This window comes from Lycorma delicatula, chromosome 2 (assembly GCF_047948215.1).
Source record: "Lycorma delicatula isolate Av1 chromosome 2, ASM4794821v1, whole genome shotgun sequence".
Taxonomy (NCBI): domain Eukaryota; kingdom Metazoa; phylum Arthropoda; class Insecta; order Hemiptera; family Fulgoridae; genus Lycorma; species Lycorma delicatula.
This window is the reverse complement of record NC_134456.1, coordinates 98,773,872-98,787,625: the sequence shown is the minus strand read 5'-3', so window position 1 is coordinate 98,787,625 and position 13,754 is coordinate 98,773,872. Positions and strand designations below refer to the sequence as shown.

At 29.6% G+C, this 13,754-nt stretch overlaps 1 protein-coding gene across 1 annotated transcript in view; it reads left to right on the top strand.

Moving 5' to 3' along the window:
- Megf8 (multiple EGF like domains 8) overlaps nucleotides 1-12,520 on the top strand; it is a 195,422-nt gene extending 182,902 nt beyond the window's left edge. The window contains exons 41-42 of the mRNA XM_075355891.1: nucleotides 2,635-2,795; nucleotides 11,345-12,520. Of these exons, the coding sequence (XP_075212006.1) occupies nucleotides 2,635-2,795; nucleotides 11,345-12,062 (879 nt within the window). The 3' untranslated portion in view covers nucleotides 12,063-12,520. The remainder of the gene's footprint in view (nucleotides 1-2,634; nucleotides 2,796-11,344) is intronic.
- Nucleotides 12,521-13,754: the final 1,234 nt, after the last annotated feature.

Here is a 13,754-nt window from a genome sequence, read left to right as displayed (position 1 = left end):
TTTTTTGTTTTCAATATTGCTTGGACACGACCAGATTTCGTGATTATTGTCTTGTAACAACTTTTGCACCAACCCCAAGTTATTTTCACCAGTGTATGGGATGAAGATAATCCTGGTTTAGGTGCTTTTCATTCTTCCAACCAATTGACCATCCAGCTTTCAACAATAGCTTCTTTGAAGTCAATAATTTTAATTAGATTTTTAGTACATGTTTTACAGAGACCAAGCATTGACCACAGCAGTGTTCGATATTAAATCAAATGCTACTTTCCAAAACCATTTTACATCTTTTTTGAAGAAAACCAGTTGCATTGATATGTACTCATTTCATTTGAGAGATCAATGAGTTCATACCACTCTGCTTTTCGTTGGTTGTAGTGAAGACTGCTTCTGGTTTTCTTTACCCTTCCTCATTACAGTTGTCATAGTGTCAACATGCTTAGAAGTAAGCAGCAATACATCCCATCTGTCTTTCCATTTAAGAACAGTAGAACTGTACTCTTGTTATTTTTTTGTGCTATTATTTTACCTCACCTTAATTTTTTAAACATGCACTTTCATAATCATTGTTACTTTTGTTTATGAATAAGGTTACTGAAGCCACTGCCTTGCTAATTACCATTTGTAAATGCTATTATAATTTTCAAATAAATAACATTATTACTATATAATAGTAATGATTTACTATTATAATATAACAATTTTAATAATACTAAAGTTTTGGTGTATAATTAATCACAATTAAAGTTATTAATGTTAAAGGACAAATATATTGTCATAAAAATTTCAGTATAAAAATGCTAAGGGCATCGTGGTATTATCTGAATCCATTGCTTTCAACTCGTCGATTAAAATTGAAGAGTGAACAACTGGAGAGTCACGTGGCCTAGAAATTAATAATGTACTGTGACATGTACAGTGTTTTTTATGCACACAACCTGATTATAAATACCATTGTGACTCAAAATTGACTCACATGGCCTGTGAACTGGTTTGACTTAAATATAGCTTGGCAGTCAACGTAATAGACATAAGATGTGGTAAAAGGATTATTTTCAATGCTTCTGTGACTAAATTTCCATATTCATATTGACAAGCAAGCCAGAATGTATCTAAATTTTCAGATGTTTTTATGATTGATGTTTAGTTTCCTAGTGTCAAATTAATTTTGATGGCTTTATGTGTTCAGTGGAAAGGACTTGAAAGCAAAACCAAAAGCAAACAGTGCGCTGTTTGCTTTTTTAAAACAGTTACGTTGTGTGATTGCACTCTAAAAAACCGAAACCTCAATTATTATTATTTTCAATGAAATTACGCTTTTAAAAACTTAAATTAAGGCACCAGATGCATGCTTTGCACTCAAAACTAAACTGACGTGTGCATCCCTTACACCTCTTTTATACTGCTGAGAGCATGATGTCTTCAAACGTATCATATGCATTTTGAACATGACGCTCTCCCAGCAAATATTATGCAAGCAGACTAAATTACAAGCACATGCATGCATCAAGTTGGAACTTGTAAATTGCTCATGTTTGTACACTTCATACATGCATGTTTATACCTGTTTGCTATCAACGTAGCTGAATAGTTTTAACTAGGTTTCATTGGGTTAGGGTTGAGGGTCGCAAATATTCATCATACATTGTTTTTTTACTTTTTAGAGGTCATGGATGTAAAAAGGTTGAGAATTACTGTTCTAAACCAAGGAAGTTCACCCACCTGTCACAGGTTTAGTGGTAAACACATTTTCCCAAATCAGCTAATTTGGAAGTCGAGAGTTCCAGCGTTCAAATCCTAGTAAAGACAGTTAATATGGATTTGAATACTAGATCATGGATACCTTTGGTGGTTGGGTTTCAATTAGCCACACATCTCAGGAATGGTTGACCTGAGACTGTACAAGACTACAATTCATTTACACTCATACATGTCATCCTCTCAAGTAATACCTGAATGGTAATTCCTGGAGGCTAAACAGGAAAAAGAAAGACCAAGGAAGTTAAAAAAAAATGTTTAGTAAAGAAGCTTATGGCTACTGTTTTTTTGGAGGATAAAAGGTGTCTTAATTGTTTAAATTAATGATTATGAAACTATTATGAATGCCAATAAGTATTGTGAAACATTAAAATTTCTTGAAGGTCACATTTATCACATAAGGTCTATGTTAAAAGGAGTTTATATACATGTAGTAGAAGTCTGTATGTAGGAGATGTCCACATAGAAAAGTTTCGTAATGCCAGAAGTTGAATAGTACTTATCAGATAACTAAACAAAAATTAAGAAAGTAGGAGACAGTCCTATTTTTAAAAGTAAACAAATTAAGATATAAATTTTATTCTGTTTGTTCACACCCATTTCACTCATTAGATCTAATTTTAATTTACTTTTAAGCTGCAACTTTTATTCACATTTACATATATGACAATTAATTTTATTAAAAATCAAGTATATTCTATTTACGTAAGCTATGAATAAACATTATATCTTTTAGGATGTTTATTTATAATTATAATTATTACATCTGATATTTTGAAGCTTTCATTAAATATTAAAAATCAGCTTGTGAATTGTAAAAATATTTAAATATTCTAGACCAAATTGTATAATTTAACTGCATATTTTTCTTTTTAGGTATTCTTTGTAGTTCAACCAAAGTTTATGAATGTTGACATTCGTGTAACAGTAGATGTGACTCAAGGAGGACTGGATTTGTTTTTGAGTCCTCGTGATGACACATTTATTGTTGAAGTAAATTCATCTACTGGTGCTCATACTGTTCTGGTTGATCCAAGGTACTGCTCATTTAACTTTATTACTGTAATACATTAAAATAACATATTTTATTTAGATATTTTATTCATATATTGATTAGAAAATCCTGATAATGAAATTTGTTTGCTGATAAACATCAATTGGAGTTCGTTAGATTTTTTTAAACTCATATAGTTTTCATTTCTGCTATTCCAGTAAGTGATTACTTTCAGTGAATTTATAAAGATATGTTCATAATCCCCCAGTAGCTTAAAATACACTGGTTACATATTCTTACAATTATTTTCAACAAATAACTTTTGTAAAACATACAAAATTATAAATTTATTACCAAAACTGTCATATTATTTATTCATTTGCCACTAAGTAACTAAGCAGCGACACTTTAAATTTATTTTAATGCTTTGAACCTTATTAAGGAAATACTTTTCTACATACCTCTAATCACTGTAAAAATATCAACAACATATCTCTTATATTATCATTATGGTACAATTTGAAAATTATAATTTATTTATCCTTTATTGTATCAATGAATATGTTACAAATATTATAAGCTGTCTTTGTAGATATAACTTAAAGTAAACTGTGATAATTCTTATTAAATAAGATCTTTTTTATGAAAGATGTCGATTAATCTACAAAAAATCATTTCAAAAGGAAATTAATTTATGTAAGATAAATTTGAAGTATTAAGCATGGTCCGTAAGCAGAGAATTAATAGAAAAAGCAGACTGTATAACAGTATAGAACCTGTCTTGTATCATTAGTTTGTTGTATCAAATTATTTGGTGGTAAAAAATTTGCTGAAAAGTATAATTATTAGGAAAAGTCTGTCGTCCTGTTGCTTTGTTTATTTTACTTACATCAGCACATAGACTAATTTGTGCTTGTCCATTATGCCTGTGTATCTTTTCTTGTTTCATTTCTCTGTGATACAGAAGTATTCTTACTATAACTATAAAAGATTCTAAATATCTAGTAATCTAGTAAAACAAAGAAAAGAAACCACCCAAACCCTAAGGAGAATAAAAAGACAACTCCATAAAGACACACTGAAATCAAATTGGAGACGAATTCAATAAAACACATTCAAGAGACTACTACAAAATCTTAAAAAATTAGCTCTAAAAATATAAACCCCCCAACCCTACTAATAAAAAATTAAAATGGTAAACTGGCCCATAACAGTAAAGACAATGCAGAAATCCTAGTTAAACATTTCAACAAACTCCTAAATTACAAAGAACCGACAGAATTCCTAAACTTCAACACTAACACCCCAATAACAATATCAGAAAACATCAACCCTTCCACAATAAAAGTAGTCTAATAAGCACTGAGTGAGATAAAGAATTACAAAGCAGCAGGAGATCAGAGTTTTGTAGAAATCTGGAAACATTCAGGACGATCAGCAAAAATTGCCCTTCATCAACAGCTTGTCAATATCTGGATCAAAGAACTACCAGAACACTGGACGACAACCCTCATCCATCCGCTACACAAACCAGAGGACAAAACAGACCTTAACAATTACAGGGGAATCTCACTCTTAGACACAAAAATACTCCTAGTTACAAAATTCTTTCAAGAATCATCGGCAAGGGGATTGGTCCACAACATGAGAAAGAACTAGGAGAATACCAGGGAGGTTTCAGACTGGAGGAGCTGTCCAGACTAGACCATGAGTCCCAAGCTAAATTGCAACAGGAAAAGAAACAAAGGCATGGTGATAAAATTTGTAGATTTCAAGAAAGCTTATGACTGCATTTACAGAGAATTCCTACTAAAAATTCTAAGATGCCTCGGACTACATACCAAATTAATAATATGATAAAACTAATCCTCACAAATACCGAGTCGAAGGTAAAATTATGGAGCTCTTGGAACCTTTTGAGATCAAAACAGGACTGCACCAAGGCGATGGGGCTCTCACTGCTATTATTCAATTGTGCTCTAGAAATGGCAATGAGGCTCAAAAATGGTAATGAGCTCAAAAAATACCTCCCGAAAGTAAAAAAGGCCGAAAAATCAAAGCAAAATGTCTTGGTTTTGCTGATGACTTGGCACTGCTAGCAAATGACATCAATAAAGCTAAATCACAAATATTAGAACTTAACATTGCAAATAAAATTGGCCTCAGAATATCATTCAAAAAGACGAATTATCCCCAAAAACCAACACCATTAAAAGAAGTAAACATTAACAGTAATAAAATCAAAATAGTAACCCGATTTAAATACCTCAGAAAAGTAGTAACAAACAACATAAACAAAAAAAAACCTCGATCCAAATAAGAATAAACAAACTAGCTGATCTCATAAATTAATCTGGTACACTTATAATAAAAAATGCCTGTCAATAAACATGAATATAAGACATTACAACACAATTATAAAACCAGAAGCCACGTACATATGCAGCAGAAACATACTTCCACCTGAACGAACAATCAAAGACAGACTCCAGAAGATCAAAAGAAGAATTGGAAGAACCTGCATTAATAAAAAGAACCAGAAAGACGGGCAGTGGTGGATTGTGCCCAACAAAGAGTTAGAACCCATCACTGATACCATGTGTAAGTGGAGACTAGGATTCTTTTGACATATCATGAGGATGCAAGATTCAAGTCTTCCAAAACAGCTAGTTCAGTATAATCTCGACTCGAAAAACACCAAAACAGGATACAGATGGATCAGAGAAATAAGGGAGGATCTGAAGGAAATTGGCGTTACACCAGTAGACACCACACAAAAGATAAAATTAAATGAGAAAATCAACAGAAATTTTTGCTTCACACAAGAAAAAACACGGACATTTTCAACACTAGAAAGGCCACAAAGATCAGAACATATGAAAAAGTTAATTATATAATAATTTCCAATTACCAACTGTTTTTTTTTTAAAATAGATTTTTATGATGTATGTGCATACTTGTGTGGTAGATAATATTTGTTAAATGTATTAGTTAACATCTTTTTATACAAGGTATATGCCGTGATTAATATAACACAACCAGCTGTATGTTTTACCGTTGTTATTATTAATTATATTTAGGTTTTCAGTTTGTTCTAAAATCTTTATTTTGTTACGTTCCATTTTCTTTGTTATTCTAATGAATAATTTTAATTTACAAACTGTTCAGATTAATTTGAATTATAGTTGACTTTAAATTTTCTACTTACAAATATTTCAAGTGAGTGAAATTATTTTTATATTGTTCTTACAAACATTGTAATTTATTCAAATAAGCTAATTAGATAGTATAAAGCTTATTACAATTAACATATAAATCTTAAGCATATAAAAAAAAGCTTAAAGCATATAAAGTTTATTAGTATAAAGCTTATTATAATTAGATAGTATTCAGTTATTGATAAAATATGAATAAAAAATGATTCATCAAAATGTCATATTCAGATTTGCGTAAAGCACTGTATGTTGAATTGTAATTTGTTGGGACCTAATAATAATGTTTTTTTAAATAATGATGAAGGTATAAACTAAACATTCAGTGCAAAAATATGTTATTTCATCATTAAAAGAACATTAAGGAACAAATTCAGACTGACGAATCTGCAAAGTCTCTTTGGCGCTTTGTTATCTATTTAAAGAGAATAGAAAGAAATATCTAAGAATAATCTATTTCTTAAGAAGCTGAATCCTTTTTCTTATTGTATTGTTTTATTTCTCAGATTTATTTTAATTTGTTGGGTGGAAAATTCAGTTATTAGAACAGTTGCTATGTTATCATTTGTTAAAACATGTATAGTTTTTTAAATGCCAACCTGATTCTAGCAAAGTAAAATTTAAGAATCGTTTGCCTGGTCTCTTATTTTAGTCAAAGAGTAGAACATCAGTTTTATTATAACTACAATTTCTGTTTTATTTTCACTTCACAATCAAAATAAATCCTTAACTATTTGCAGTCAATATAATACTACACTCAAGGAACAGCTGTGCAGACCTCTTTATAATGTAAGAACTGGCTGTTATATACTCTTTTGTGTAGTATATATTTCATTTTTTCATAAATATTGTTGTATGTTCGTGGCTAGATCAGGATGTTGAGAGATTGACAGTTTAGAATGTTTATATAATTACAGTTTATTGGTTTAAAATATTCATAATTACAACCAGACAAATTAATAATAAGAATAAATGACAACTAATGAACACATATTAATGTAGTAATTACATCAACATTAATAATCAGGATAATAGTGGTAAATGAAAATATTAACAAATCAACCAATTAATACATGATATAATATATAACAATCAAAGCAGTAAATATGATATAAAAACAGAGTATAATACTTAATACTCAACAAAGATAATCAAAATATTACACAACAAATAATGATAAATGTCAATAGTAAATAAATAAATACAGATTACACACAAGACAGAGTTCAAAATAAATAATTGTTTGGAATTTATTCCAAGTTGATAAATAGATACTAGAATTCAGACCCATTAACAAAAGAAACCACTAAATAGTCTTGTCCTTTTTTAACCAGTCCATATTAACAAACAGTCGTATAAAGTTCATTTGTATTTACCCTAACAGTTTATTATTGAAATTTATTGCATTATTTCTTTCACTTATAGTTATGTAGTAACTTACTTTTTACTTTCTTGTATTCTTAGATTTACTTGTGGTGTCACCTTAGTCATATTGAACTAAATTTAAGACTCCTCACTGTACTGGTTTGCAGAACTCTGCCAAACCTCCACACATTAGATAAAGATGGAGACACTTTAAATATTTAGCTGAGGTTTTTTCATAGTTAAGTCAAACTAAAAGAGGGAATTTTCATTGGGCCACAAATTAGAAAATTAATTTGTGAAAATATATTTGACAGCAAACTGAATCCTAAAGAACTAGCAGCATGGAAGTCATTCAAAGATGTTACTGGTTTGGAAACAAAAAAGCTGAAAACCATGATCAGCTTATAAATGAACTCTTAGTGAACTACAAAAATTTAGGTTGCAGAATTTCATTGAAAATTCCTTTTTTACATTTTCATTTGGACTTATTCCATTTAAACTTCAGGACATCAGCGACAAGCAAGAAGAAAGGTTCCAACAAGATATATTGCATATGAATAACTTTTTATAGTTTTTTTTTATCTATTTCAGAGTAAATAATAATAAACTGTACAATAAAAACCAGTTGCTAAATAAATAAATCATAACGTAATTTTTTATCAGACATACTATTTATGTTTGTGTAAGCAGTAATAACTACTAAAAATGTTTTTTTAATTTTCTCGTTATAGTCCCCATTTTTAATACTATACACAATGTAAGATTCTAGGACCAGAGGGATATGCGGGTGTTGTAAAACATATGTGTGCTTCGATCGGTCCTCTGGCAAATTTAGCTGACCTATGCCTTTTTTAATTGTCTCATTTTATTTTTAATTTGTATTTATTACTGTACTCAATACAAATTTTCTTAACTTCAACTCATGACTTTTCGATGTTACAGGAAAGCACACTCATGCAATTCAGACAGTCTACATTTTTTTGTTTTTGTTTATTTTAATTGTTATATTTTCTACTAACTCAAGAGTTATTTTTTTTAGCAAGAAGACAAGTATTTTGAATTTTCTTGTTTAAAACAATTTTTTTAACATTCCATTTTGGTATGTATAAGGAATATTTTGAAACTGACTCTATTGTATTCCGTTTTTTAACCAAATCATCTATGCTTCTCTTTGCTGAGATATAGGCATTCAAAAATTTTTCTGCAAATATTTGATGCATTTCTTACCCCTGCACCTGCAACCGCTAAGCGTCACGATAACGACACATTTTTAAACCATCTTTAATTTTAAGATAATTTTAATGTTTTATATACTATTTTAAAAAAGAAAATGTGTTCTATAAATATATCATATTTAATAATTTTAGTAAATGTGTATGACTGGCAACCTGCAAAATATGGGAATGTTTTATGTACAGTCATTTGTTGTGTTACCTAAATTGATATTTTCATTTGTGGTTTGGTCATCAAATATGAGTAAATTATAAAGTAGTGAAATTCATGATTATCTACATGAATTAAACGGTGAAGAAGATAATGAGATGTGGCTACATATGATTTTGATTTCGATAATCTAAGTGATTTATCTTTGAGTAGTGATGAATTTTTTGAATCTACTCAGAGTGATTTGGAAAGTGATAATGACAATGATTTGAACAACAAGGTAAAAAGTGGTGACAAAGAATCTGTGGTTAAACACACAGACTCTAGATGGGTAAGAGCATATTCTCCTGAGCCAGAATTATTAGTTGAAGAGAAATTCAAAGTAAGGAATCCTGGCATAAACAACTGTCCACAGAGTAACAGTCTTCCTTTGGCATATTTTTATCTGTTTTTTCTGACACAATTTGGAATCTTCTAGTAAAGGAAATAAGTAAATGTGCATAAGAATGCATTCAAACCAAGTCAGATTCTGGCAATATTGCTCCGTTTTCCAGACTTCAAAGATGGTTCAATGTATCCTGAGATGAAAAAATACATATTCTTAGTGATAAATATGCACCTAAATGTAAAAAACAGTAGAGAGAAATATTGGAGCATTTCAAAAGTTCAAATAATGCAGTTTTTCCTCAGTACAATGTTACTAAATTGTTTTGAATTTATATCTTCTGTTTTCCACATAATTTCACAACACATTCCTTGAATGTGTTGTGAAATTTTTTTTTGAAAATCAAAATGAACCTGGACCATCACAAGATGTAGGACATCAACTGGTACGCGTGCCAGGAATCAAATTACAGTTGTGCCTGGTCTGTTACACCCCAGAAAAAAATCCTGCAGTCATTTCTGGTACCCAAGTTGGAACTGTGTTCATCCACATTACTTCCAGAAGTTGAAACACTCTTGGAGGCCCAATAAGGCAGGCAGAAAACTGAAAATACAGAGGATGAATCCAATTAGGGTTCCCTAGAGCACCAAATAATGTTATATGTTATATTGATAATGTTGTATGTAGTGTTTGAGTAACTTAATTTTTTTACCTAGTTATGTAATGTAGCAATGATCACACAAAATTGTGAACATTATGTATATAATAGAAGTTTGATGACGGTAGTGTTTGATTTATGTGGACCGAAACTTTTGAAAGTGAAAATGTTTTTTTTTGTGATATTTTAACAAAAATTAAACAAACAACTTTGTAACTATATAACTATTTAATTATATTATTATTCATTATTTTCTAAAAAAAATTATTTATAACACTTAATGATTTGTGCAAGAAAAATAATTTTTTTAATTTTTTAAAAATTGCTTGCAAAATGCTTAGCGGTTGAAGGTAATATAGTCAACAGGTTTAGGGTTAAAAGGATCCAGAATGCACATAAGCTTCTACTATAGCAATCCTTTTCTCAATCAAATGAGGCATTTTAGAAAAAACAAAACAGCAAATAAACAAAGACTGCACTGCAGCAAAAATAGTTTACAACTGACAACAGTAGACAAGAGCAATAACATACACAACCACTAGTGGCAGTGTAATAGCAGCTAAACCCAGATAACTGCAGCTCAAGCTGGCTTGGTTCAATTTTAAGTTTCTCAACCTTTAAAAGTGGTATGTAAAATTATTTTAAAAAATGTAGGATGTTAAGATAACTTATATAAAGGTAATTATAAATTTAGAGTACATGTAACAAATTAATTTTCTACTAAAATTTCTCTTGACGTATAAATAAAGGTAACAAATGGAGCTTAGCAAAACAATATCTATTTGTGAATAGATTATAATGCATGTACATTGTCTCAATACATTTATCAAAATAAACAGTGCAGTTATTCTTTTGCATTCCCAGTTTTAAATGTCCCTGCACCCGTCCATTAGACAGCTTTGATGAAATTAATTTACGTGTTGAATACACTAGGACAAAACAGTCGTGTTTATACTTAATACATTTATAAAATTAAAAACTACAAATTTATTAACAGATAGTGAATCTAGATGTCAGAAAAGAGAAGGTTAGATTGTGGCTTAGACACAACAAATTTTCCTTTTTTGTGGTATCAAAACCACAAAAATGAAAAAATACCAATTTTTTTTTTTCTTATTTCATAACCTTTAAATTATCCAGACATTAGCCCCTGATATGTTAAATTTGTTGCTAAATTATATATTTGTAAGAGATACAGTTTATGTCTTATGCAAAAGACCTAAGGTATCTCCTTAAAAGTATAGTTTTGGTTCTTCTCATTTCATTTATTTGGAAGAAAATTACTGCTTCTGAAATAAAAAAGTTTTTATTTTTACATGCAGATGGTTGTTTTTGTTACACTTTTTCAATTGTTTATTTGCTTCTATATTTATTACCACAAAAATCTTATTAATCAGCATATTGGCTTTGTATTAGTCAGGATTACAGACTTAACTATTCAGGTTCAATTGCCAGTAAGGGTCAGTCATGCTTTTATCGCTTCATCCATCACAAGAAAAAACATTTTTTATATTTATCACATACCCATAGCAAATAGGTAAATTAGTACTTATATTAATTACTTTTATATTATTTATGTTATGTCTCAGGTACAAGAGAAGTGATGAAATCGGTGAAATCGATACAGATAATGTTACTACTTCATTGTGGCTTGCCGGGCAAGGTTTCCCAGTTGAAGAGCGTGAGGCAAATGGTTTGACTACATTCATAACAGTCACGCAACGTAACAGTTTACTGTTTGTGCGTAACTTAACCGATCGTTTGGTACTTACATTACCGCAAGATAAACATGACCTCGGTTCTACACGGTTCTACATCGCATTAACTGCAGTAGGCCGGCCTGCTTACGGAACAGTATTTTTCAGGCAAGATCAACTTCATATAGATCTTTTTGTATTTTTTTCAGTGTTTTTTTCATGTTTCTTTTTATTTCTAGCGGCATGTGTTGTCGCATGGAAAGCAAAGCAGGCAGCTGATATACGTCGTGCCAGGAGACGCCATGTTGTTGAAATGCTTCACATGGCAAAGCGACCTTTTGCATCTGTTACAGTGTTATTAGATAATAGTCGTACATCTCCTGGACGACTCGGTAGAAGAGGACGAGGTCGTCCTCCTGGTGAAGTCCGTCCTATAGCGGTCGAACCGACAGATGATGGTGTCGCAGCTGTTGGAACTGTATTTGTAAAATTACCTGGAGGCAGGGATGCACCTGTAAAGTTAGCTCTTGCCTCTACACTAATTTTAATGGCAAGAGTACATCCAACAAACAATAGGGCTTTCTTGAGACGAAGAAGTAGCCACTCGTAGAAATAAATCTTAAAGTAATAGATTAATAATGTTTTAAAAAACTTTAATATGAATAAATTTTTAGTTGGAAAAATACTAGTTAATTCACTGATTTTTATTTTTAAAATAATCCGAAGTATTTGTTCGGCAATAAATAATAATGATCTGTAATTAATTTTGTTGGCTGTGCTCTAACAACTAGCTAATACTATAATTTTCCTTTAAAAAAAGAAGGAAATGGAAAAAGCAATAAATGATGCTGCTTGTTAAACATAACTGATTTTTAATAGCATTAATTTTTTCTTGTAGTAAATATTTAATATAATATTGTGATTTTGATAATTACTCAATTTTAATCCCTAAATATAATTATTCCATTACTGTACTACTGGAAAAAAGTCCATTATTTGTAAAATATTTAATTTGAAAAATAGTGTACTTTAGGAATTTTTTACCTAACTTTATTGTACATATTGTTATTTCTGTTGAATGTGTATTATAGTGTATTGATTATTTGCCACTGTTGGTCATCAAAGACAAGCATTAATTATTATTTATTCATTTGTTCTTTTATGTTCATTTTTATCTACTGTTATTATTATTAAAAATGAACAAAGATTTGTCACAATGTTTTTATTTTAATCGCAATAGTGCCAAAATATTTTTTATAACTAGACTATTATGCTGTGGTTAAATTGTAATCACATTTCTACAGTTTTTATGCAGTCAGTATTAATAAGATTGTGTTATGGAATATAAAACAGTATACAGTATGGCAGCTTTTAATTAGTTAATTAGTAATTTTTATTTATTATTTTTTCTGTAGAAATATTCTATTATACAAAAATTATAATTTATATGTGTTGACTACAGTCGATAGTTACGACGAAGTATGTATTTTTATATCAATAATTTTTTTTATAGTTTTATACATTTATTCCCTTACCTTTCTCTTTTTCTATTCTTCTTTAATTTCCTTTTATAATCTTTTTTTTTTTTTTTCATTTAAATTCTAGTCATGAATTATTGCATACATTTTAGGTAATTGTATAAATTTTATGATTACCTTATGGAAATTATTTTTTATTTTACCAATTTCTGTTCTACTTCTCCATTTTTATTGAATTTTTTTCCTAATAATTTTGTATTCAGAACAGTATTGTACATTTATATAAGTGAAACTTATTGTTTATCGTTCTGAAAACTCATTTTTTTGCCTGTTTTTACTGATAACTCATTTGGTTTGCTTTACCTAGTACTGTACGGTATCATGTTACAACTTGTTTATTTAACTTATCGTGTACGTTTTATCCTATTCTAAGAAAATCTGTTGTACTGGTATCAGTATATAAGGTGGAGTCAATTAACAGCTGTATGTTTATTATTGTTTTCATTTTACGCATTATGATTTTGCTTTGTCATTCATTTTACTTTGACAAATCTGAACAACTTATTATTTAACATGTACTAATGTTATCACTAATAAAATTGAAATGATTAAGACCTCGTTTTTTTTTTTTTTTTTTGTTTTTTTTTTTTAATTATAGACTTTTTATCTTTAACTGAATTCAACTAGGAAAAATTTAATTCTCCATTTTCAATAACTTCAAGAAATTCAGGGAGAATAAATATTGACTGATTATTAAAAACAGAATTTTGATATTTTTATTGCAGAAGTAAAATACCTTGTTCATCTTTGTAACTTGCTACATG